The 24,061-nt window shown below is 60.1% G+C and overlaps 1 protein-coding gene across 3 annotated transcripts; it reads left to right on the top strand.

The window, feature by feature from the left end:
- Positions 1-4,025: 4,025 nt before the first annotated feature.
- N4BP3 (NEDD4 binding protein 3) lies at positions 4,026-23,081 on the top strand. 3 transcript variants are annotated; one of them, XM_073355025.2, is made up of 5 exons: positions 4,026-4,264; positions 18,513-18,953; positions 19,372-19,935; positions 20,679-20,936; positions 21,428-23,081. In XM_073355025.2, exons 2-5 carry the CDS (start codon positions 18,543-18,545, stop codon positions 22,004-22,006), a joined length of 1,812 nt encoding a protein of 603 aa, XP_073211126.1. In that variant the 5' UTR covers positions 4,026-4,264; positions 18,513-18,542; the 3' UTR covers positions 22,007-23,081. The 3 variants fall into 3 exon arrangements, with proteins under 3 accessions (XP_073211126.1, XP_073211125.1, XP_073211123.1); XM_073355024.2 differs by lacking the exon at positions 4,026-4,264 and adding an exon at positions 10,242-10,361; XM_073355022.2 differs by lacking the exon at positions 4,026-4,264 and adding an exon at positions 10,808-18,030.
- The last annotated feature ends 980 nt before the right edge of the window (positions 23,082-24,061 follow it).

Here is a 24,061-nt window from a genome sequence, read left to right as displayed (position 1 = left end):
CCTCTGTGTCATTATACTGTGCCCATCATTGAGGTATCTGGGTACCACGTTACCAAAGACACCTATGACTAGAGGCAGCGCCAAGAAGGGGGTGCTGGAGAGACCAATTCCCAGAGCTGGATGCCCATCTTGGCATAGCAATGGGGGAGGGATGCAGGATAAATCTACACACCTCACAAGGGGGTGAACCCCTTGGGAGAAGAGGGATTAGTTACGTGGGTGCCTGGAGCTGAGACAAGGAACAAAGGGTTGGAAATGAGTGAAGGAAAAGCAGCCCAGTAGTCCATGAATGCAGCCATGGAGGTGTGACAGAAAGGGTAGGAACCCATCGCATGGACAGATCCCTGTACAGGTGCGAACCTGCCCTAGCTGTGCTCGGGGTGTACGGTGCTCAGCATGAGCCTCTAGGCAGTACCATAATACAGAGGGGACTTACTATGACTTTCCCCTGAGGTCTGAGGATCCCAGGAGCAAGTCATCTGTGGAGCCAAGTCCAGAGCTGCCTGATCCCCTCGGCCAGCTCACTCGGCCAGCCGTGTCAGGCTCTCCCAAAGCACTCAGGGCAGAAGGCAGGGAGCACAGGCAGCATGGGGGCAGGAGTCTGCCCTAGAGGGTCCCATCAGCTATGCGGTTCCCAAGGCCAAATTTAATCTCTGAGCTCCGAGGGGGCTGGTGACATGCCAGAGAGGCACTTGCCTGTGAAAAAATCGGGCAGTGACCCAAATTCTGACCCTCTGCTGTTGGTTTTGGGGTCTGTGCAGAATTAACTGTCTTGGGGCTGTTCCCAGAGGGCAGGGGTCCACTGGCCCCCTTGTTCCTGGGGCTGAACCCCTCTGACTTGGTGGGGGGGCAAGTTGTTTGGCAGAGGGGAAGCTCCCGGTGCTGGCTGTGCTACATGTGTTGGGAGGACAGAGGTCTGCAGGGCTTTCATCGGCGCATCCTGGGATCCCCCAAGGAGCTGAGGGATCAAGGCTGGTTCTAATGAGAAGGCCCTGCCTGGCGGTGCTAAAGGCCCATCCTGAGGGCTGCTCCTACAGCTGCTACATCTGGGAAAGGGAGGTTCTTTGGGGGTCTCCCCATTGCCAGATCAGACAGCCATTGGGTCTCTCCATTCACATAGTTGTCTGGCTCTGGACATAGCCAAATCCCTTTCTCAGGGCCTATTGAGCCGACAGTGAGGGTGAGAGACCACATCCACTGGGAACAGACTGAGCCCTTGTCTGCTCCCTGCGGCCGCGGAGCTACTCACCTCCAGTTGCATGTGTGAGGCCCACAGTGCTGCCCCGGCCATCAGTGCTGATAGATCCGGTTCAATGGGTATGCTGGAGGAGGAAGAGGAGTCCTCATCATTGGTCTGCCCAGAGGGAACAAACCGGGTCAGCACAGCAGAGTCAGATGCCGTGAGCTTTGTCTCCCTATGCCTGTTCCTTGAGGAATACTCTTAGCACTGCTGTGTCCCTGGGGCCACATGATCCTAAGCTTCTATGGCCACCATGCCCTTGTCCAATGGCTGTGTGCAATCCTGGCAGGCTGGGCACTATCCCCCAGACCCCTCTCACCTCCTGGCTCCATAATTTCAGTGCCCACTTCAAATCGTGCTGCTAAATTGCTTTCTCTGAGAAGCTCATGGGGCAGCCAGGGTCACCCTTGGAAGCTCGGTAGCCTCCAGGATTGCAAGGAGATGTGCCCGCAGTTGAGAGGGAGGCAGGGAGTTCTGTTCTTCTCCACAGCCACTTGCCAGACTCCATAGGTCAAAGTCTCCAGAGACACGTTCCAGGATAAAATGCCTATTGCTCCTGTCCCCCAGGCTGAGATTCTGCCCCCGACACTGAGGTGAGCTGTTTAACTCCCCAAGGAGCCCACCTGCTACCTCCGGGTAAGCAACGTGGTGCTAACAACAGCCATGCTCAGAGGCCCAAGATGAGGGGAGTGAAACTCCTGGCTGGCCAGAGAGATGCCACGTACCGAAGACAAGGAACGTGATTGGGCCTCATGATAAACCTTGTTTCTTCTGCCCTTCATGCTTTCATGCTGCTGCAGAACTTAGTGAAGAGGGACTGTGGTCCTTGGGTGCTCAATACTGGCTCGCTGCCAGGAGACAGGATCTGCATGAACTGGAGGTCGAGCTGCAGCTGCCCTCGCACCTTGTCAGGTCTGCCACGTCTGGATTGCAGCCTGAACCATCTGCGCCAGACAACGCCATGAACCATGGAGGAAACTGCTTGAGCCTTCACCGCTCTATTTGTCCTGAACTCACAGAGCTCAGCCCACTAAGGACTGGGGCTGCGGGCAAAGGAAGCTAAATATTGTGCTGAGTCCTGCTCTTAAAAGTTATATCTTGTGGCTACACCTCACTGCCCTGGGGAAAAGCCCCCTGGCCCTGGCCACACAGGCTCCCCAGTCGTGTGCAGAGGAATTTGTGCCTTCCAAGTCCCCTGCCTGGAGGCCTATTTACTTCTGGGCCAGCATGGGATCCTCCCGTTTCAGAACTAGGGCTGGGAAAGCCCATCGTGTGTGGTGCAGCAGCTCTGCTCTCACCCACCCCTGGTTCTGGTCTCTAGCTCCCTGAGCCACTTTCTTCTGCCCTCTTCTTTCCCTCCAGCCCTTCTCCTTTCCCCAGTCACAGGCTTTCTGCACCCGAGCTAAGACAGTGCTTTCTAGGGGGCTTTTACCAGCTAGTCGGAAAGGCCCACACCCACCGCACACCTGGCCAGGCGCATTTATGGCAGGCTTCGGCTTCCTCTTGATCAGTCCTTGGACCCTGCCAGAGAGGAGATTCCAGAGCCCCCATTCCTCTGTATGTTGGCACCAGAGAGCCCAACCCCACACGGTAAAGCTCCCCGTAGAGTAGCTCTGTGCTCTGGGGCACCAGGAGTCATGAGAAGCCCTGCTGCACCCCACACAGACCCCAGGAGAAAGTGCAGGAGGAAGAGGTGACTGAGTCCTGGTAATGTGTCTGGCTCATAGGTCAACCACAGAAGGGCAGGAGGTGCATGGTTCCCCGGGACACCTCCATTCCCTGGCCCCAGGTCTCAGCCCCATGGACGGGGGGCCCTGCGACACTCACTCATTCTTCCTCCTTGCCTTGTCGCAGAACAGCTGTGCCAGGGGAAGGCAGAGCCAGCCCAGGAATTGGTCGGGGTGATGGAGAGAGTGGTGCATGGCAGTGAGGACGAGACTGTGCTCTTTCGTGTCATCCAGCCAGCTGGGCAGCTGGAGTGTGCACTCCTCCCTCCACTCAGGGGTCAGGCTGTGGGGTACCACTGACGTCATGTATTTCTGCTTTTGCAGCTGGATGACCACGTAGGGGCTGCTGGAGCCAGCACCCCTCTTGGCCCGCAGCGACCGGGCGCTCAGGACGGCCAGGCGGAGGTGAGTTGGATGCCACTCCTCCGCCTCGGCCACGCTGCAGGACACGAGCCCATGTCAGTCCCCAGTGACCCCTCGCCCACCACGGGCGGAGAATCTGCATGAGCCAGCAGGGTCACGGGGGGAGTGCCCCCCAGCCCCTGCCCATACCCCGAATGCAGACAAACCGGAGACTGGTGTCAGGAGATGGCGGAGGGCAAGACCCTGGTGAGGGATGGGAGGGAGAGTGGGGCTAGTCAGCGAGGGGGGGGCCAAGCTGCCCTGGAGGAGTGGCGGGGGGGGGCTAGTCAGCGAGGGGGCGGGCCAAGCTGTCCTGGGGGGGGGCTAGTCAGCGAGGGGGCGGGCCAAGCTGCCCTGGGGGGGGGCTAGTCAGCGAGGGGGCGGGCCAAGCTGCCCTGGAGGGGGGGGGCTAGTCAGCGAGGGGGGGGCAAGCTGCCCTGGAGGGGCGGGGGGGGGCTAGTCAGCGAGGGGGCGGGCCAAGCTGCCCTGGAGGGGGGGCTAGTCAGCGAGGGGGGGGGCCAAGCTGCCCTGGAGGGGGGGCTAGTCAGCGGGGGGGGGCCAAGCTGCCCTGGAGGGGGGGGCTAGTCAGCGAGGGGGCGGGCCAAGCTGCCCTGGAGGGGCGGGGCGGGGGCTCTTTACCCCGGGCGGGGGCTCTGGGCTCCGTGCTCCGCCTCCATGGGGGCTCCCCAGCCCGCCCACGTGGCACCGACACGCCCCCTGCCAACGTCACAGAGCCGCGGGAGGCGGGGCCTACACAGGCCGGAAGATCCTGGGGCCGGAGTCTTCCAGGAGGCGGGGCCAAATCGGGCCATTGGCCCCGCCCACGGACCTCTTGAGCCTGCGCGAGGCCTGCCAAGGGGGGCGGGGCAGAGCCGGCGAATGGCGGAGAGAGCTGGTGAGGGGCGGGGCCCGGGAGGGGGGGCCCGAGGGCCTCGCTGACTAGCCCCCCCCGCCACCCGTCCGAGGCAGCTTGGCCCACCCCCTCGCTGACGAGGGCGGGGCGGGGCCCGGGGCGGGGGGGGGGCAGAGCCGGCGGGGCCCGGGGCGGGGGGGCGGAGCCGGCGGGGCGGGGCGGGGCCCGGGACGGGGGGGGGCAGAGCCGGCGGGGCGGGGCGGGGCGGGGCGGGGCCCGGGGCGGGGGGGGGCAGAGCCGGCGGGGCGGGGCGGGGCGGGGCCCGGGGCGTGGGGGGCAGAGCCGGCGGGGGCGGGGCCCGGGGCGGGGGGGCGGAGCCGGCGGGGCGGGGCGGGGGGGGCAGAGCCGGCGGGGCGGGGCCCGGGGCGGGGGGGGCAGAGCCGGCGGGGCGGGGCCCGGGGCGGGGGGGCAGAGCCGGCGGGGGCGGGACCGGGACCGGGGGCGATGTCCGAGACCTGGGCCGCAGGGACCGGCCTGGCACCGGGGCGCGGTGGGAACAGCCGCCCGCCCCCCCGGGCACAGACTCCTGCTCCCACCCGGCTGCAGCCTCAGGAGGGCGTTTGTCATTTATCATTTCCCTGTGTGAGGGACACAGCAGCGCAGCGGCCCTCTAGTCGCACCCTCATACTTGCTACTGGGACATGCAGGGCACTGGCTGAGGTGCAGGCATGTGATAGGCATGTGTAGGACCCATGGATCTTGAGTGCTGTGTTGTGGGGGGGCTGCTCATTGCAGCATTAGAGACTTGTCTGCAGGTTTCGCATCTGTTGCCTGGAAGGGTTTGGTGCTGTTGTGGGGTGTGCTGGTCTGTAGGCAGCTTGCTTCTGGTGATGAGCTTGGGAAGTTGTTTGAAGGACAGAAAAGGGGGTTTGGGAAAGGTTTCTTTTGGGATGGGGTCCCCATTGAGGATGGGTTGTAGTTATTTGATACCCCATGTGGGGTGGTAGGTGACAACTTAGGGGGTGCAGTTAGAGGTGTTCTGTATTGAAACAGGTTTCAGAGTAACAGCCGTGTTAGTCTGTATTCGCAAAAAGAAAAGGAGGACTTGTGGCACCTTAGAGACTAACCAATTTATTTGAGCATAAGCTTTCGTGAGCTACAGCTCACTTCATCAGATGCATATCGTGGAAACTGCAGCAGACTTTATATATACACAGAGAATATGAACCAATACCTCCTCCCACCCCACTGTCCTGCTGGTAATAGCTTATCTAAAGTGATCATCAGGTGGGCCATTTCCAGCACAAATCCAGGTTTTCTCACCCTCCACCCCCCCCCCCACAAATTCACTCTCCTGCTGGTGATAGCCCATCCAAAGTGACAACTCTTTACACAATGTGCATGACAATCAAGTTGGGCCATTTCCTGCACAAATCCAGGTTTTCTCACATCCCCCCACCCCCATACACACACAAACTCACTCTCCTGCTGGTAATAGCTCATCCAAACTGACCACTCTTCAAGTTAAAATCCAAGTTAAACCAGAACATCTGGGGGGGGGGGGTAGGAAAAAACAAGAGGAAACAGGCTACCTTGCATAATGACTTAGCCACTCCAAGTCTCAGGTTCTCCCAGGGTATTTGGGAGGCTCGTTCCATGGGGTGCAGGCAGAATCCTCTGCTGATTGAACCCTAGCATTAAGGGCTCTTATGCCTCAGCCCAGCCCTGGACAGAAGAAGGAAGGGATGGACTGAGCCAGGGGCAGGGAGACAGGCCCATGCAGCTCCCCATTGCCTGGGGAAAACTCCCACTTGGCTGCAGTAGGGCCGGGGTAAGTTTGCAGCATTCCTTAGCAAATCACTGGCTATTGCACTAGCTCAGGTTTCCCCCAGGGGGAGCTGAGGTGCCAATGAAATCTGCTGTAAGAGCTTCAGGGACCAGCCAGGTCAAGTCCTGGCAGCTGGGAGATGGGCTGACCGCAGAGTTCTACCGCATATTCTGGTCCGCCCTCAGCCTGGCCCTGCCACCACCTGGGCTGAGTCCTTAGGGAGCAGGGTGCCTCCCTGTCGCGCAGGCAAGCTGTGCTCACCCTGCTGCCGAAGAAGGGGAAACTCTGAGCTAAGGAAGTGGCACCCAGTTTCGCTCCTCAGCATGGACTACAAGGTCGTAGTGAAAGCCATCTCACTGCTCCACCTCAGCCACTCTTACGCTGTCCCAGCCAGACCGTCTTCAGTAACCTCCAAGAGGGGAGACCTAAAGGACCTGTAGCAGCAGGGTCCCAAGTACGACTAGCTCTTTCTGCCTGGGCCCCCAAAACCTGCCCAGGCTGAGGCAGTGGGGCTGACGGCATTCCCACTTTCTCCAGTACATACCCATCCATCCTGGCCTGGGAAGCTGAGGGATACCAAGTGAGCGAATGACTAATGCCCGTTCTGTGTGCGCACACGGAGCTCTAGACTGTGCTGCCAGGGGAATTTAACCTACTCTGAGACTTTACTATTATTGATCCTACAACACCCCAAACTGGGGCTGCATGTCATATAAGGAGGCAGATCCATGTCCCAAGGGATCACAATTGAAATAGATAACCCACTGATGAAGGCAGGGAGGGGAAGAGGTGGCCTTTGTGCCAGAAGATGCATTGGACAGACTGCCCTGCTTTCCAGACAAACTGCTGTGCTACTCAGATGTCTGCGCAAGGTGTAATCAGCACGGGGGTGTGGGAGTGCGTGTGTCTGTGAGCACTACCTAGTGCAGGTTTAAATTGTGTAAAGGGTCTTGTGCAAACTGGGTCTCTCAACATGTTATGGCATTCACCCCAGAAAACTGTAGTCACAGAGAGAGCCAAGATGGGGGGGGAGGAGTGAAGACGCATTTTACTGAGATTTTAAAAGAGATGGGGAGTTGCTGAGGCAAATTGTATATTCACACGGTTGCAAGTGAGTGTGTGTTAAGAGGCTTACAGGCTATTTCAGGGCTGCAGAATCAGCAGGATGCAAGCACACTTTGGCCAGACCTCCTTCCACCCCAGATCCATCCCTCCCTCCTCTGGCTCTTGCAGCCCCAGATGCTTCCTGCACTGTGGAAGAGGGGATGCTGTGGACCTTGGTGGCAGGGCAGTTCAGAGCCTATGGGACTGCAGTATTCCTCAGGGGAGCTCAGGCCTTCATTTTGCCCCTTGCTGCAGGGCAATGTTGATGTGCCCCTCCCTGGTGCCTAATTCAGCATTAGCAACCCCAACCATTTAAAAACCAAGTCAGGCCCCAGTAAATCAGGCTCTTGGCTTCAAAATGGTGAGCTTCTCAGAACCAGTAGCCGTGGTCTCTGCCTGGAGGCATGCATGTGTTGCGTAGTGCATGTAATTACTGAGTTAGAAGGTGAAGGTGCTGGTGCTTTGCTTGGGTCCCTGTTTCGGAATGAGCTCGGCTGGTGCTTGCATCCTTGTCTCTGCTGCAACCATCATCATGCCCCAGAATCCTGACTCCCTGAATGGTGACAGCTGGGGAGGGGACACAAAGTAGCAAAACCAAGCATGGGCTGGGAGGGAGTAGGTCTGATTCAGAGGTATTGATTGTATCATGTCTCATGACTAAAGCAGGCAGGTGCCGCAAGGAGAGAGCTCATCTCTGTGCTGTGCTCTGTGTAACTGACAGTGGAAGCAGTAGAGGCTCCCTGGGATTCCCTTTGAAACACCTCAGCTGCCCTCCGCTTTGAGCGGGTGAAACCCAGTGAGCCCAGAGCCATGCTGGCTGCATGCTGAGGAATGTTTAGCAAAAACCCTTATGCTGCTCTGCTCCTACCCCACCCCCGTCCAGCACGATCAGGGCTCTGCATGCAGCCTCCTCTCAGGCAAGGCCACATTCTAAAATTACTGCTGCTGATTAAAGGGCTGTCATTGATCTCGCCCACGTGTTCTCAGCAATCAAGACTTCCATGGAGAAGTGAGAGAGGTGCCACTTAGTCTGGTGCTGACAACATGGTCTTTATAAATGGGGCAAAGGAGGGAGCCCCTGCAGTTCCATTACCACTGAGACCATATCACTGCAGCTCGGTAATGCGTGAACAGGAATGCTAGGTGTGCTTCCAGGCTCTGAACTGTGCATGGCTGGAAATTCTGGATGCTTCATACAATCAGGTGTTTCATCCCTGGCCAGTTCTGTTTCCTGTCATCAACTTCAATGGGTTTCACAATACAAATCCCAATGATACATGTCCAGTGCCAAGCCCCAGGGCTGTGCAGCGAACAAGTTTGGCAGCACTGAACTCCTCACGTACACCTTCTGCGGAGAGCCAGGGCCCGTCACCATGCTCCACCAGGGCCAAGCACACATGCAGGTGGCTCCTGTTGCAGCAAGGCGAGCCAGGCTCTCCCCACAGTGCTGTATGCTCCTTGGGTGTCCTAACTGTGGGACAGGGCACCTGCTGATTACTGAAACAGATCATAGTTTCCTGCTTGTGAGCTCCCTTCCCCTTTTAAGCTGCAGATTTTCTCCTGTAGGGAGTGGGCTGTGAGGCCAAGCATCATTTCACCTTGGAACAAACTGACCCTTAGGGACACAGGCGCCCTGCTGCTATGGCTGTAATAAAGGACACAGATGTGCAAGGACACACACTGCCCACGAGTGGATGTGGTGATGCTGCCCCTGTAAACAGTTGGAGGCATGGCTTGAAGCAGCCTACAGTACGTGTGTCCCTGCCTAGCTCTGCCTGTACCCTTGCAACCTTCTGTGGGGACAGGGCTTGATCATGGCCGAAATTCCAGTGCCCGGAGGGCAAGGGAGCAGATCTGTCTAATTCCTCTAGTAATAGTACTTGCCCTCTACCCATCTCTCCCTCCTGCCAGCCAAGGGCTCCAAGCACATCGGGGATGTCTATTCGTAAAGCTTCGTAATCACCGCCCCCTCCCCTGGAGGGAAGGGTTGTTATCTCCTTTGTGCAAAGGGGGAAACTGAGGCACAGGGAGGGGATGACATTTGCACCACCACGGTGAAGCAGAGTTGGGAACAGAACCCCCTGTACATACTATCTTTCTGGGAATAGTAGTGGCATGGAGGGATGGATCAGACGTTTGTAATGGGGGGTTCTGGGTGACCTGTTCCGGGACTCCCTAGCCTGGTCCAGCTGGAGCCCTAGTCTTTAGGTTGTCTTGAGTCCTGGTGCTGTTTGTGAAATGGGGACCTAGACAGCTGTAAAGGGCAATAATCAAAACAGGCCCCGTCAGCCAGCTGGAATCACACCACCCTTCCAGAGGCCCCCCCATGGCAGAGCCCAGCGTTCTGGTGCAGGGTGTGAGCACGGGGCTGGCAGAGAGGCCAAAGGGGCACTAAGACTGAATACTTGTTTTGCTCCTGAGTCCCTGACAGACAGGGCAGGGGCTCATAGCGTGGAGCACATGTGGATGCGGACAGTATCCGGTGGGCTGCCTCTGCTCCCAGTCGAGACCCCCAGCAGCAATCGGCTAGGTAGCAGAGCGGTGCTGCCCAGCGTTAGCGTATTCCTAGCTGCCTTGGGTGTGCGGGAGCGGCTGGAAAGAGGGAGTGGGTGCTCTGGGGCAGGCAGCTCGCTGCAGACCCTGGCAAGGACGGGTTAGGCGAGGCTTTCCAGTGGCTGAGGTAGTTAAAAGTTAACTGGCATACATTGCAAGGTTGGGCAGTAGGGGCTGCGCAGGGCTCTGCGGATCGGAGCCTCCATGTGCCTGCCCGGAGGTACCTGCGGGCAGAGGCGGTGCTAACGGGGAGGGGCACTCAACAGGATTTCCCCCCCCCCCCCAATAAAAAGCGAATAGGGGCCCCCTGAGCTGCTGGGGCTCTAAGCAATTGCTTAATCTGCTCCTGCCCGCGGGGCTACGCGGCTGTAGGAGCCAGCGGCTACTTCCCTGCGGAGGGGTCCAGCTGCCGGCCCAGCCCCCCTCGCACGTGCCGGCCCCCTTGCAAACCGCGGCGGGCAGCGGCCCCGCGGGGCGGGGCGGGCAGCGCAGGGCCCCGCCCCCGGGCTGCGATCCAGGCCGGGCTTTGCAGCCCGGGGTTGGGTTCCCAGAGCGGCCGCGATGCGGCTGCGGGCGGGAGGCGCGTCCAGGCCGGGTTTTGCCTCTGCCCCGGCTGAGCTGCAGCCGCAGCGCCGAGCCCGCGCCGCGAGCATGGTGAGTCCCGGGGCGGCCGCCGGGCACGTGTCCCGCCGAGCCTCGGGCCCGGTCCGCGGCGCCCGGCCCGGCAGGAAACTGGCTTTGTTCGGGGTGCGCTGAACCCCCCTGCCCCGCCAGCTCCGGGCCGGCCAGGCCGGGGCCGGGGCCGAGGCCGAGCAGGGTGGGAGGCTGAGCAGTTGGGTCGGCCCGGGAGAGGAGCCGGCGCGGGGCTGGAACAGCTGCCGGGCGGCGGGGGGAGCCCGGCCGGCCGGCCGGGGCAGGCAGGGCGGGGCGGCTCGAAGGCAGGGGTCTCTGCCTCGCTTACCCCGGCGCTGGGGGTCTCCGGGCCGCTCTGGTTCGGCCACGCGTTGCTGGGCTCCCGAGCGGGAAATCTGGTCCCCGCAGCCTGCGGGAATCCCGGGGGAAGCGCTGTGCTCCGGCCTGCAGCCGGGGAGCTGGGCTGCCCCAGGACGGGGAGCCGAGAAACGGCGTTTCTCCGTCACTATGGCTGGTGCCGGGACACCGGACAGGAGGGCGCTCCTGCTCGGCAGCCGCCCTGCTCCTACCCAGCCTGTCTGCTCCGGCTGGAGGGACCCACCCCCGTTAAAAGGCTGCTCCGGGCTTGAGCTCTGAGTCAGAATTCCGGACCTGCGGCCCCCGGGCCCCGCCTGGCTCCGGGTTCCTCCGCATGCCCAGAGCCCCGGGCTGCGGCGGCCCCCACGCGGGCCCGGTGCTGCCCTCTTCAGCTCAGGGTCTCTGGGGCCGCAGCTCTGTGATTGCCGAGTTTAAGACTTAGATTTTCAAAACAGGTTCTTTCCTCTGCGGCCATGTGAAAGACCCTGCAAATGGGGGAAAAACAACAACTGCCCAGGGGAGACAGGGGAACAGACTGTACCAGGTGCTGTCAAACACACAGAGACAACACAACAGGAATGTCTCCTCCTGCTCCAGTCCTTGTGTTCTGAGCTGTTACTTGCGGCAATAGGACATGAACAGTGTTCAGACAGGAGTGTGGGTCTGGAGCTAAAGGTGACCCCCTTCAGCAAGAATGTGTCCATATTTCAGCCTGGATTGCTTCACAGAAATCCCCAGGCCTCCTGCGGCTGTTCTGTGGTGCGGGGGAACCAGGGAAGAACACCAGCCCTTCCTGCCTCTTTGCATGGGGTCTTCACACCAGGCGCCTTACGCGGGATGCTCAGGGTTTATGGTGTTGGGCAGTGAGGGTTTGCTGACTTGGACTCTTGGCTTATACAGCATGTGTTGGGTTTTACTGGGATTTTACGCTTGAAGATCCCCCACCTGTCCCCGCAGATATGTCCCTCGTTCTGAGCGCTGCTGGTCATTTTAGAGCTAGGGTGATCAGGCTGATGGGGAACGCAGGTGTTGTCTCCCCGTCACCGTTGAGAAGTGGTGTGTCTGTGGGACTCAGGTTACAGAACCTGCTAGTGCGTCTCTGTTGCATATGGAGTCTGACAGCAAGGCTTTGGCAAGCAGGGTAGTGGCAGGAGTCATCCCTGGGCCGTGTGGGATGGGTATGGGTGGCTGAATGCCTTGTCCGGTGCTTGAACAGTTCCTAGGCTGTGCTGTGCTCTGGGACTCCGTGTGGGATAGTAGCTGGGGTGCTTAGGTGGGGGTCCCAAGTGGTGCTGTTCACCTGCCCTGGGGATTTCACAACCCACAAGGTCTGGCTGAAGAAACCAGGAGACGCCTGCCATTTTCCTGGTCTGGAGCTACTGCCTCTGCTTGCCACAGGCATCTTGTGGCTGCCCATGGAAGTGCCCATCTTCCTTTGGGGTTGATGATGTTGCCGGTTCCTAGTCCTTCCAGTTGGAGTCAGAAGGAATGGGCGGCCCCGTGCTGAGCATCCTGTCGCCGCCCGGCACCTGGGGCTGGTAAATAGCTCGTGGCTCCCAGGGAGCTTGCCCAGGGCAGGGGGATGGAGCAGCGACTGTCTAGAGCAGGGAGTTCTCAAACTTCATTGCACTGAGACCCCCTTTTGACAACAAAAATTACTACATGACCCAGGAGGGGGGACTGAAGCCTGAGCCTGCCTGAATCCCGCTGCTGCTGCTGGGAAGCCAAAGGCAGGGGGCCTGTAATCTGAGTCTTGCCACCCAGTGCTGAAGCTCTTGGGCTATGGCCCTGGGTGGTGGGGCTCGGGATTTGGCTTCTGTCCCAGGCCCAAGTAAGTCTAAGCCAGCCCTGGCAACCCCATTAAAACTGGGTTGCAACTCGCAGTTTGAGAACCACTGGTCTAGTGTTTCCAGCCAGTGCTAAGATTCCTGTCAGGTTTTGGAGAATAACCCCCAGCCACCATGCCTGGGACAGACTCCCTGGGGCTGCTGGATTCTTGCTGTTCATTGTGGTTCCAGGGCATGGGGAGGAAGCCTGGCAAAGCCAGTCTTCAGGAGCCAACAAAGCCCAGCTCACTGGGGTCTGCAGGACTCGGGGGATTGGGCCATTTCCTTCCAGGTTGCTGGCATGAGTGCAGCCCAGACCGCAGGCTTGGTGGCCTGCGTGAAGAGCTGCGGGACGGGGTGTCAGTCTAGTCCCCTAAGGCCTGAAAGCTGAATCTACTTTTAAAAACTTCATCTTAAGCGTGGGTTGCAGAGCCTACCCCTGTGGGTACAGCCACTGATTGGGCCCTGGCCTGGGCTCTGTGCTGGCCAGCTCGAAGTCCCAGGCTATGTTGTACTGGCCTCGGCAGCATCTTCCCAGCTCGAATGTTCCCTCTGCAGATGCCACTGGGCTGAAGTGTTCCAGCTGTGTGGCCGTGGGATGGGGCTGCTCTCTCACCCTGCCTCAATGGTTCCCACCCCACTCCCATGCTGCTCCAGGGCAGCTTGTGTCATCACATGGCTGGTCCCTGTTTGTCCCTGCCCCTCAAGCACAGCACTGGTGGGTGGATGTGCCCCTTCCCTTGGAATGCAGCCCCAGCTTCAATGCCCCTCCATGAGTTGTGCTGTGGCCATGACCCTGGGGAGGTGTCTGGTTTAGTTCCACCCAGGGTCTCTCCTGCAGTCCCGGTGCCTGTCCCTTTTGTTACTGAAGAGACAGGCTCTGCTGATGCCTGCCTCTCCAAAGCTAGGGCAGGGTACCAGGGCCCTGCCTGCTCCTGATGAAGTTGTGGCCAAGCTCCCATTGAATCAAGCCTGCAAGCTCTGCTGCATTGCACGTGCACGAGCCCTTCCCCAGGCTTGCTTTGCGGAATGCGTGTGCACCCGCTGCACGGACCTGCCCAGTCCGGAAGGGCCCTTCCAGCCCAGTGGGATTGGAGCCCGGCAGGTCCCAGACGCTGATTTGAAAGGAACTTCCAGACCAATCGGGATACAGGCCCAGGTCCTGGCAAGACTCTGTGGACTCCAGAGGGGCTGGGGTGTGTCCCGTTGGCACCTGGAGGGAGTGGATATCCTTGCTTTGTGGCTGCCAGGGCAGGGCTCTGATGGCTGTGCAGTGCTTTGTGCAATGGATAAACCTCGCTAACCCGCTGCCACCCAAGGAAGGGGCTGGGGAGTCACTCACTGAGCATTCCCTGTTCCCAGGAGCAGGTGAGACTGTTCCTCAGGTCCGTGTGTCATGGATACCTTCAGGCAGCTCCCCGTCTGTGTCTGCAGCGGGGACTGGGAGTTAGCCAGGCCTCCTGAGCCTGTGATCTCTGAAGTGCTAAGCAGGACCAGTGCAGCTCACCTGCCAGGAACAGCCAGGTGCTTCAGGACCGTACGGGATGTTCTCCCTTCGCAGTAGGTGCTGACCCCACTGCCCCAGAGTGACGTTGGGGGTGATGTCAAATGGCACCTGACCACTTGGGATCATTGAATCCGTAGCCAAAATCACAAGAAGCTGGCTGGACAAAGCCGGCTCAGAGGTTCTCTGTGCTGCAGGATTGAGCGAAGCCATGAAGGAACGGGATGCAGTGCTGGTCCATCCCCTGGCAAAAGGGGGCTGCCTCTGGGCCGGCTGCCCCATGGAGCCGGGGGCTCCTCACAGCCCCAGGTGCTGTGGTTACAGCTTTCTGTCCTAAGGCATCACAAGGTGGGGTGTGTGAGGGACAGAGCCTGACCTCTGCCTCCCCTCTGGGGTTCGGGGCTCAGCTGAGTCCCCCGGAGGGTAGCTCCGTACCGGCCAGCCCAGAGCTGGCTGAGCTAGAGTTGGGCTTTTACAAAAAGACACTCAGTTTTGATTTAGAGCCTCCAATGACTGGAGAATTAACCCTGCAAGTTGCATCAATGGCTAATTCCCCTCCCTGTAAAAACTTTGTGCCCTGTGTTCAGTCTGAAGTGTGTTATTCCTGTGTGAAAGTGTGTGGGGTTACCCTAGGGCCCAAGGAGGGCAGCTGTGTCCCGGCTGGTCAGCTCAGGGCCCATCCCCTCCATAAAGGTGTGTACAGGGTTGTTCTGGGGTGGGCCACCCCACTGACATGGCTCACCCAGAGAGGCTGCTGCAGGAGGGAGCAAGGGGCCAGTGGGCTGAGAGGCCTGGAACTGCATGGTGTCTGCCCCTGCCATGTGCCCCTCAGGCAGCCAAAAAGCCCCTTCTAAGAAGGGGAAGGGGAGGAGGCAGTGGGCTGGCACCTGGGTACCACTTGCCTTGGTCTCCCAGAGCAGTGCCCTCATAGGGAGATGCCCACTGGGCACAGGTCTCAGTGGCATCTCGGGTACAGGGAGGAGATCGGGCCCAGGAGCTCCTGCAAGCTGAGCTGCTCCGCAGACCATTCCTCGCCCACAGAGGCAGTCTACCTCTTCTTGGGGTGCTTGTGTGGTTCATAGGGGGAATTGGCTGTGGGGTCTGGTCTCAGCAGCTTTCTCAGGATGTGGGGTCTGCTGCTGGAGAATCTGGTGCTTGAGGTGCAGGGAGCCCTGCCCAGTCTCTGAGGAGCGAGAACCCTTGCAGACCCCTCTGAGCTCCCAGCGGCATCCAGGGTGGCCCAGCTCCCCTGAGGAGCGTGGGTCTCTCCTCCCCAGGTTGAAAGGGGCGGCTCGTGGGAGCAGATCCTGGGTTCCCTAGGAGGGAGATGACCTTGCAGGGCAGGAGCTGTCAGACAGGTTTGTGCGTGGCAGTGATTAAAGGGGAGTTGTTTGTTTACACAGTGCCTGGTGCAGAGAGCTGGGGCGTTACACCTGAGCTGCAGCTCCTGACCCAGGGCCCCCAGCAGGGATCTGTCGGGCCCTGGCAGTGCTGGGCTTGGAGCAGGCTGAGATCCCTCCTCTTGTCTCCCAAGCTTCAGTGGTGCAGAGACTTGTAACAGGTTCCCAGCTGTGGGCCTTGGACAGCTTCATCTCCTCGCCCCCACACTTGGGTGTCCTGCTCTCACTGGGGCTCTGAAGGGAAGATCCCCGCCCCCGGATGCTCGGGTATCCAGGGCTGAGTGTTGGAGAACCCGGGGGTGAGACTCATGGCACAGTCTGTGCTTTCCCGGCCCAGGCAGTTCTGCTACATGGGCAGCCTGCAGCTGTGCTGTTCCCGTGGGAGCCTTCGCTCCCAGCTTAGCCTGTTCATTTTTGGCTGTCATGACGTTATTCCAAGGCTGGTTGGTCTTTGCTGGGCAAGTCATTTAACTGCTTTGCCCCACTTTCCCCGTCTGTAAAATGGGGCCTCTAGTGAACTGTGCCCCCGCTGGCTCTGCAGTCTTTGGCAAGGGGAGGGTGTTGGAGGCAAGCCCCTGGAGACTGCCTTTGCCAGTGGAGATGCCACTGCTGATTTGGGTGCCCAAGGCAAAGCATGAGCCTGCAGTGAGTGGGCAATGGCCTTCGGGGGCAGTGGGCTGAGTTCTGCAGTCTGGGCAGGTGGAAATGCTGCCCAGAGCGAGGAGCTCTCCCAGCTGGGCACCTGTGGGCATCATGCCGGTTCTTAGGTTGGGCTGGGTTACCTGTGGTCCCTTCTGGTGCGGCAGCAAGCCCTAGAACTGGCTGGTCTCGCTGCACCCGCTGCTGCCCAGGGTTGAAGGGCAGGGCACTGAGAGGGGAACAGGCAGCTGCTCCCTCGGGGGTGGAGCCAGCCTGGGGAGTGGACCAAGTTGGGGGTGATGCTGGGGTCGGTAGCCCTATGCACTGAGGGGGAGGCCTGACCACTGCCCTGGGCTGGGTAGCACTGGGGAGGTAAGGGCTGTTCCTGCCTGCTGCGCCTCAGGGGAAGGGTGAGGGGCTTGTCAGTTGCTAGCAGCATTGTCTGTTTCCTCCTGGGCTTCCTCCCAGGCCCAGCAGGGCCCAGAGTGTGCAGCCCAGAACCTGCTCAGGAAACAGCCACTTCCTGCCTCCCGTCCTTCCTGTTCCTGCCTCCCCTGCTCGTGCCATCTGGCCTATGCCCCACAGCCCCCATGCCACAGTATCTGCTTTTGTTCGCTGCCTGAAATGGAGTATCTTAGCCCTTCCCCTCCTCGGCGCTGGGGCAGGACTGTCCGGAGGAGCTGGACGCCTAGCCCCTGTGTCCATCCTCGAGAGGATGGAGTGCGGGGGCATGGGGACGATCGCAGGGAGTGCAGGCCATGGGGCCTTGGGTACATGGAGGCCTGGGCTGCCATTTGCCTTGCTCCTCTTGGTGCAGCTGGTCAGGCCCAGAAGGTCGAGGTGGGATAGGAACCCTGTTCTGAGCCCATGGGACTTGGCAAGAGTTTGTCCATTAAGTGCAGTGGGGGCAGGATCAGGACTGAATGGAAAAAGAGTTTCTGGCTCATGTGCGGAGCTTCTCCCCTGCCAGACTTTCCATCCTAGCCGCAGCAGTGCCCTGCTGCCCTGGGGGCACTTGCATCTGCCACCTGTGGGCTTTGGCATTGTGCTGTCGTTAGGAAAGCACTCAGCATGATCAGTGGCCCAGCCTCCAGCAAAGGGCCATGTTTCCCCTGTGGGGGATTCCCCTGGTACCTTGCACTCACACTTCAAGGGTGAAAGGTGCTGGGCTTCTTTCCCCCAGCCCCAGCTCCTGAGCTGGGTTCTGGTCCTTCCGCTGAAGGGAAAGCTGCTGCACTAATGGGGAGGTGAGGTGCTGGCCTGACAACCCTGGGGGAGCCAGTCATGCCCACAGCAGGCACAGCTCAGAGAGGAACACTGCCCTGCTCCTTGGGAGCCAGGGGGTAGCAGCCTCTGTAGCCCAGCCAGCCCTTGGCCCCTCTGCTGTAGCTGCCAACAGGGAGCTAAGCTGGATGCTGGATTTTGTGCTACTGAGACCCCAGTTTGCTGGTCCCAGGCCTCAGAACAGCCATGGAGGGGTGTTGTCTGCTCAGCTGGGCTGGATCCCCCGCACCCCTCTTGACTGCTCTCCCCTGAGCTGGTCTGAGGAGCCCCACCCCAACTCAGTGCTGTGGCCTGGGTCTGCAAAGGCTCCTGGAAGCACCATTGGCTGCTGGGTGCGTGCGCGCATGAAAGGTCATGCTGCTGGCCCAGGGTCCCGTCTGAGCTCGGAGAGGGCAGCCACAGCCCCGTGTGGACCAATTGTCCAGGAATCAGCCTGGGGACAGAGCCCAGGCAGGTGACAGGAGCTCTGGAGCTTGCCTGCCTGGCTGGGTGGCATGTGCTTGTTTTGGTTTCCCTCCCCAGCCCCCCAGGCGGGAGGAGGAGCTGGGTGTGGGAACCACCACGTCAGATAGGAGTGAGCAGTTCAGCCTTGGCTGGGTGGCAGGGCAGATCGACTTCCAGCTGGATCCTCCCGGTGTGCTGCTCCCCGGGGCTCAGCTCTGGCTGCCTGCGGGGAGCAGGTGAGTGGTAGAGTGGCTTTATCTCTGGGGAACATGCTGGTGTCCGGCTGGCTCCTGTTGGGGTTCCCAGCTCCAGAAGTTGAAAGAAGGCACCTGCGTCCTCGGTTTATAGGCCTGAAGGGAGCAGCTGGCTCGGTACAGACCCACTTCCGCCAGAGGCTGCTTGTAAGCAGGGGGCGGGGTGGGGCTAGGATTATGGTCACATGGAGACTGACTCCCCTCCCTGCATGGGGACCCTGGATGATTCTTTGGGGCCCTGCTGTAAATGCTGGGGTGATCAGGGACTTGTCAGGGGGGAGCAGTAGTGGGCGCTGCATGACACAGGGAGATGTGGCCGCTCTGCCTCCCCTCTGGCTGGCTGGGCATCCATGGGGATGGGGGGGAGGGAGCACGGCTCTCCCCCTCAGGGTGGGGCTGGTGGACATAGGGTGGCCCCAGCCACTCACACCCCTTTGCTGATTGTCTGTTCCCTCCTTTGGCAGTGCTGGTCCCACGTGCTGGTCTAATTCTCCATGGCAACAGCACAGGTCCCTCATGTGACCTGTGACCCTGGCAACTGCTTCCTTGACTCTTCCCTAGCCTCTGTGCCTGGGAGCTGCGGCTGCGGCATGGGCAGCGTGGGCAGCCTGGTGGAGAAACAGGACTTGACGCCTGTGGAGCTGAGGGCGGTGCTGGGGGGCTCGCGGGGGTTCCGGCAGCCGGACGGCCTGCTCCGGAAGGGCCCGAGCCAGCGGGAGCTCTTCAGCTACCTGCACGGTGCCAGGAAGGAGCCCCGGGCCGAGAGGAAGCACCAGGCGCCGGGAGCGTCTCGGGACTACGAGAGCGACCGTGAGAACCAGTCCCCTGACCGCTACTCCCGTGAGCACCACCGAGGGGCAGACTTCTCCAAGAGCTCGCTGCCGGAGCGGGGCCGCTTTGACAAGGTGAGGCCCCTGGGTGCTGGGCTGGGGCAGGCAATGTGGCTAGGGATCCACATGACTAGTTGTAGGGATGTTTTCCACAAGTGCATCGCACCAACCGCCCCTGAAATGCAGCTGCCTCCAGAGTGGAGAGCAGCCACCAAATGGGAGCTGGCTGGCGCAGAGCATGGGAGGAGGGGGCCCTTGCGGACAGCCCCCTAGCTCTTGGCAGGCCAGGTGGTGCTGGGCCCATGTATCTGCTGTGACAGATAGAAGCTGGGAGGTCCTTGTACATAAGCCTCATATCTGTGTCCAGGGCAAAGGGGTGGGGCAGCGCTGAGCCATCCTGCAGCTGGGGACACAGACTGGGGTTCCCCAGCTCTTCTCCCTGCTGAGCGGCTCTGCTGAGACCAGGTTGATCCTTGGCTCCCTTGTCTTTCAGTGTCGGATCAGGCCATCGGCCTTCAAGGCAGTGGCTGGGAAAGGCCTGGTGTCCATGCAGGGCCTGGCCTCATCCAAAGGGCAGAAGCTGTCAAAGAGCAACGGGAGCCTGCACACCCTCCTGTCCCAGAGCAGCACCAGCACCGGTCCCTCCTCCCAGCATGGCCCCCTGCACACCCACCTGCTGCACACCATCAGCTTAGACGAGGCCTCCAATTCCAACCACAACTCCATCCAGAGCTTCCCCGTCTACCCTCCCCACTTCAAACCTGCCCAGGGCCAGTTCAGCGCCTCCATGGGCCACATCAACCACATTGGGGGCTCCCTTGACAGGGCCTCCTGGGGCCCCAGAGACCCCCTGGCAGTGGAGAAAGCGCCTCTGTCCTGCAAGAGCATGGCCACGCTAAGCCGGCTGCAAAGCTCTGGGGAGCCCCCACCCCCCTACGAGTTCACCTACTCCCTGGAGGACGTGGTGAAGCAGCTAGAGGACCGGCTGCACGAGAAGAGTGGGGAGCTGTGGCAGTTGAAGAGGAGCCTTAGTGAGACTGAAGACCCCTTCACACAGGTGAGTGCAGTGGGGCTGGCCTGAGGGTGCAGGGCCCTGGGCCCGCTTCTCACCCCATCCCTGTGCCCCCTCTGCCCCCCCAAACAGGGAGGCTAGTGTCTCATGCATTGCCCCTGTGCCGTTGTGTGGAGCTCACTGTGCTGGGGTCTGTGCGTGGTCCTTGATTCCCTGGAGCACTGTGCTGGCAGTAGTGTGCCAGCGTGTTGTGTCCGGTGCGAGCAGGGCTGGGGAAGGGCACGTTCACCTCCAGAATCCAGTGACCTGTTGGGCAATGGGGAGCCTGGGCTCTGCTGCTCCCAGTGCCAGAGCATCCGGCTTGCTCCAGAGCGATTGGACTGGGAAATCTCCATGCACGAGGAACCTTTTCCGCCTTGCACCAAGGTGGTGGTGGGAGGAGGCTGGGGTGGCCAATAGGAGCAGCTGCCTAGCCTGTATCTGCTCTCTGAGAAAACGGAGACATTTGGTCCCCGGACTACATTTCAGAAGCACGTACTAGTGTGAGAATGGTCCAGTGCCGTCCTGGCTGAATCCTGCTTGGAGATGGATTGTGTGTTGCTGGGGGGTGACTCTTAGAGCTGCTGCTTCCCATTCCAGTGTCATGGGGCCAGGCTGCTCCCTTTGCGGCCCTGGGGCTGTAAGGAGTGATGGGATCCTTCACCCTAGACCTTGAGCTGCTGGAGGGGGCTGGGCTGCCTGGCACTTTGTCCCAGGAGCTGGGCACAGACTTCTCTTTGTGCCAGCAGGTTTTTGAGGACAAACAGCATCTGTGGGTGGATGCGCTGGATGAGCTGAAGCAGATGTATGTCGCCAAGCTGCAGCAGGTGACCCAGCAGGCCCAGCGCAGCCAGCGGGCATTGCAGCTGCAGCTCTACAAAGCGCAGCAGGAGAAGAAGCGGCTGCAGGAGGAGCTGAGCCTGCACCAGGGCCAGTGTGAGGAGCTGAGGCAGTGGCAGCAGCAGTGTGAACGTGTCAGCCCCAAACTAGAAGAGACCAGGTGGGAGGTGAGTAAAGGAGAGCTCTGCAGCTCTCCTCCATCCTTCTGCCCCAGCAGCTGTCCCAGCGCCCCTCAGTCCCAACCTGCAGCCTCAGCCCTGGGCACAGGCTCCAACTGTACCGTTCTCCGGGGTTTTTGTGGGGGAACTTTCTCTCAGGATGAAGCAGAGAGAGGTTGAGCCACTGTCATCCGTGGCTTAATGCAGCTATGGACCCGGCTCTAGAGCCAAAAGCCTAGCGACGCCCCGCCCCATCCCTTCTCATTCTTCACACCCCTGCAAAGCCTCCATTTCCTGCCTGTGGAAATCCTGAGAGTGCTGTCTGGTAATGGCTGCCACATGGCAGGTTTAATGCTCTATGCCCCTGCCTGGCAGAGTTGGGATTGAATGGGGGTTTCCTATCCAGATGCACCCAACAACTCTAAACCCCACCCCAACTTTTCCTGTGCATCTCATTTCTTGCTCTGTCCCTCCCCACGCTTTCTCTGCATCTCCTGCAGGTTTGTCAGAAGGCAGCTGAGATCTCACTGCTCAAGCAGCAGCTTCGAGACTCCCAGGAGGAGATGGCTCAGAAACTCAGTGAGATCTTCAGCTTGAAGACCCAGCTGCGGGAGGCCCGGGCAGAGGTGCAAGCCAAGGACTCGCAGCTGGCCCAGCTAGGGGACTCCTTCCAGGCCCCACCAGAGCCCAGCTCCTCCCTCCCTTTGGGGGATGCTCCCATGCCAGTCTGCCAGGACTTCTCTGGCTGTGAAACTGACGACTCCAAGTGTTGGGGTCTTCACAGTGAGAGTGGGGAGCCCCCAGAGAGGCAGGTGGAGTGGCTGTGGGCAGAGCTGCTGCGTGAGCGGCGCCAGGCCCAGCTGCAGGCTGTGAACTTTGAGCTGGAGCGGAAAACCTGGCAGGAGGAGAAGGAGAAAGTGCTGCGCTACCAGAGGGAGATCCAGGCAAGCTACATGGAGATGTACCAGCGCAGCCAGGCTTTGGAAAGGGAGCTGCGGTACCTGCGGGCTGAGCCCAGAGATGCTGACCCCGACACCGACTCACCCTGGATCGAGAGAGTCGAGTCTTCAAAAATCTGAATAGGAAGCCAGCAGCCTGGACTGGGAAGGGGCAAGAACTCTTGGGATGGTACCCAGGCTGCACCATGGACTGACTGGGTTAGCCAAGGGGGCTTCTCCATCTCAGACTGATGAATCTGTGACCACTGCAGGGCCATCCCTGTGGGAGTCTCAAGAGCAAGTGTTACTTCTGCCTCTGCAGCAGGGGCATGTGCTCCAACAGCAGGGCGAGTTTGCACCATGATTCTTACTGTCCAGCAAACAGAAGCCCAGCATCAAGTGGGATTTCCTGTTCCTCCTCCCCCATCCCCTGCTGCTTCCTACCCCAGTGAGGGCTCTGGCCCTGCTAGGGAAATGCCCAACTTTGTCTCCTTACGCTGTCCAAGCTGCATGCCTGCCAGTCTTGCTCCATGTCCTTCACACAGTGCTGGGGCCAGTGGGCAGTCCAGCCTGAGAGCTGCAGGCAGAGTGAACCTGCCCTGCTGTGCCTGTGCTGGGTGCCCTTGCAGGTAGCCTGGCCTTGGGCTTGAGGCCTGGAAAATGTGAAACACGGATGCTGGGAACACTTCCTGCCAGGGCTAGAGCTGCCCTGGCACCTGGCTCTGCTGGAGTATCTGCAGCAGGAGAAAAGGAGTGATTATAGGGCTCATGCCATGGGGGACAGGTGCAGGGGCTTTGCATGCCACCCAGGGCTGTGGCCTCTGTGCTGGGGCTTCTCGTGCTGCTTCAGAGATGGAGAAGAGCTGGGTAGGTATCCTGCCGTAGAGAAGGGGAGAAGGAAAGCAGCTCCTGCCAGAGAGCATGCACCATCACTCAGGCCTATCCTCGCCCCCTGCCCAGCCGACGTCTGGGTATGAAGCTTGCCTCGCAGAGCCTTCTTTCACCAGGAGGTAGGCTGTGGGTTGGTGCTGAGGGGTGGGCAAGGGCTGGCTAGCACCATGGGGTGGGGCGGGAAGCTGGGTGCTCTGGATATGAAGGTCCAGGCCTGGCAAGGCTCTCCTCAGCCTCTCCTGGAATAAATCTGAATTTGGTACTTCTGGCTCCTGTGGCTGCTTCTTTCTCTCCCTCCATGGGGGTGACCCCAGCAGCTGTCCTTGGATGCTCACATGGGTGAGTTACAGGCCTCCTGGCTGACAGTATATGGCAGCAGTGAAGCTGGTATTTGCTCTGCACTCCAGGAGGTTGCTGCAGCCAAAGCTCCAATTGCTGCTGACCAGGGAGGTTGAGCAAAAGGCAGGAGAGTCTGGGAAGGGGAGCAGTGCTCCCAGCGTGGGGACGGACCATAGGCCCAGTTTCTGAGGATGATGCAGACAGGGCTCCACATGGCCTGGCCCCTAGCTGCCCATGCTGGGCCCCACCTACAGCAGCTGCCTGCTCCATTGTCCATGTTGCTGCTGCAGTGTGGGGCTCTGGTTTGTCTCTAATGGCCTGGCAGTGACATGCTGCTCTTTAAGGTCAGACACAAGCCCCCACGAGCAGTCCTGGTGCAGCACCACTTGCCTCTCCCACCTGCAGGTTATTTGACGGGTGGAGAGGAACCAAACTGGCTTCCGTGAGTTGATCTACTCAGTTCTGCTGGGCACAGGTGCTGCTGGGCTGGCAGGGTCAATCTCTCTGGCCTCGTCCTGGCAGCACCCTCTCAACTCTGTTTGGAACTGAAATACACAAGATGCCAACAGCTCTAGTACCCTCAACCACTGGCCAGGGTCTCCTTTTAAATCACCTCTTGTCATGGTGGTGCTTGGCCCCTGTCTATGCCATAGACCTGGCTTGGCCCTGCAGTGACTGAGGCTGTGTGCACACAGAGCAGGGCTCCCAGCGGCTAGCCCAGTGGGGCTTGGCTTTAGGGAGCAGGAGCTGGACCTCGGGATCTGTTGAAGGTTTGCTGTTCTGGGCCAGCTGGCTGTCGAAATCTCATTTGTTTGCTGGTGCCCACATCAGGCCAGGGCTCTGGGGTGCCGGGCTCTGATCCTTGCAGCAGGTTTACACCCAGCAATTAGAGCCGTGGGGAGGTGAGGTGGGACGTAGGAGAGGGCGGCACCAAAACTTGGCAGGGAAGCCAGAAACCAAGCTCCT

Source organism: Lepidochelys kempii, chromosome 8, assembly GCF_965140285.1.
Source record: "Lepidochelys kempii isolate rLepKem1 chromosome 8, rLepKem1.hap1, whole genome shotgun sequence".
Taxonomy (NCBI): Eukaryota; Metazoa; Chordata; order Testudines; family Cheloniidae; genus Lepidochelys; species Lepidochelys kempii.
Note: the sequence above shows the minus strand (reverse complement) of the source record. Positions and strands in the feature narration are given on the sequence as shown.